General features: G+C 38.7%; 1 protein-coding gene across 3 annotated transcripts in view; it reads left to right on the forward strand.

Moving 5' to 3' along the window:
* Positions 1-389: 389 nt before the first annotated feature.
* LOC121694913 (protein mono-ADP-ribosyltransferase PARP4-like) overlaps positions 390-1,135 on the forward strand; it is a 21,078-nt gene continuing 20,332 nt past the window's right edge. For 2 of the 3 annotated variants that reach the window (XM_042075313.1, XM_042075319.1), the window contains exons 1-2: positions 536-718; positions 893-1,027. In XM_042075313.1, coding sequence (XP_041931247.1) covers positions 602-718; positions 893-1,027 — 252 coding nt within the window. In that variant the 5' untranslated portion in view covers positions 536-601. Of the gene's footprint in view, positions 516-535; positions 719-892; positions 1,028-1,135 lie in introns of those variants that run through there. The other variant, XM_042075326.1, reaches the window with a different exon arrangement.

Here is a 1,135-nt window from a genome sequence, read left to right on the forward strand (position 1 = left end):
GACATCACCTGCAAATAAATGTAGCAGCACACATTGAGAATCGCTTCTTTCAAATGAGCAATAGAACACTTAGGCTATTGTCTGTTTAAAACATTTGTGTCAATGTTTTTCTAGTCCACAAAATACTAGGTGAATATGCAAAGTTTTCAGGATTTGTGGTTGTGATTTAAATTGTATTCTCGTTTAAACTGGTCAGTCTCTGAATTCACTTAATAATTTTAGTTTAGTATAGTGACTTTAGTTTTGTAGCCCAGGCTTGGTTACAGATACACCGAATGACTGATTACACTGTTACTGTCACTTGAGATGTTCTTTCGAGTTTAGCCACTAGAGGACAGTATTTGCATTGTTATGTTTTTACTAGAATATGACGTGCGGAAGAAGTCTCTTTACTGCATCATGCTAAACAAACATACCGCAACAAGTGCAGGAAGCTGAGCTCTGCAAAATTACAGAAGTTTCTCACGAAGTTGCATTGGGCTGCTCTGAAACAAGAGAGCTTTCACATATTTCTGGTAAGGATACTTTCGTTTTTCAAAACATTTTCATTGTTGCGCGTCGACTGATTGACAGTAGGCTAGCCTATGTCCATTGTTTTGTTATGACTAATCATGAGGGGGAGTGTATTTACCATGACAGGACAGGACCAGGAAACTGTAAAAGTGCGGATGTGGAATGGGCTACTCTTAAACAATCGAGCTTTTTCCAATTTGTCTCTGTAAGGATAATCGTGTTTTTGTTGATTGTTTGATTCCTGTAGACTACAGCGTTCTGCGATAGGTCTACTTGTGAAAGAGAAAGTTGTCGATTAGGTTCTAGAGGAGCAGGTAAATTGGTCCCGAGTTCATTATATTCACAGCTGTTGTATTATTTTGACTATCGCACATCGCAGAACAGAACTATGCCAGTTTTCGCCAACTGTGTTGTGGTCTTAGAACTGAAGGATTTGCCTTTCAAGGAGAAAAAGAAAGTTCGTTTGGCCATTACAGACAACGGAGGCAGCCTCTCCTTTGTGGTCAACAAGCAGGTTTGTTCTTTCTTTGGCCATGCCACTATGAGCTCTCACTATTGTCATTATTCATTTAATCCTTTTCTGATGGATTGGATACAGTATGTCACATAACATATTTAACAT

The sequence above is a fragment of the Alosa sapidissima genome, chromosome 2 (genome assembly GCF_018492685.1).
Source record: "Alosa sapidissima isolate fAloSap1 chromosome 2, fAloSap1.pri, whole genome shotgun sequence".
Classification (NCBI taxonomy): Eukaryota; Metazoa; Chordata; class Actinopteri; order Clupeiformes; family Clupeidae; genus Alosa; species Alosa sapidissima.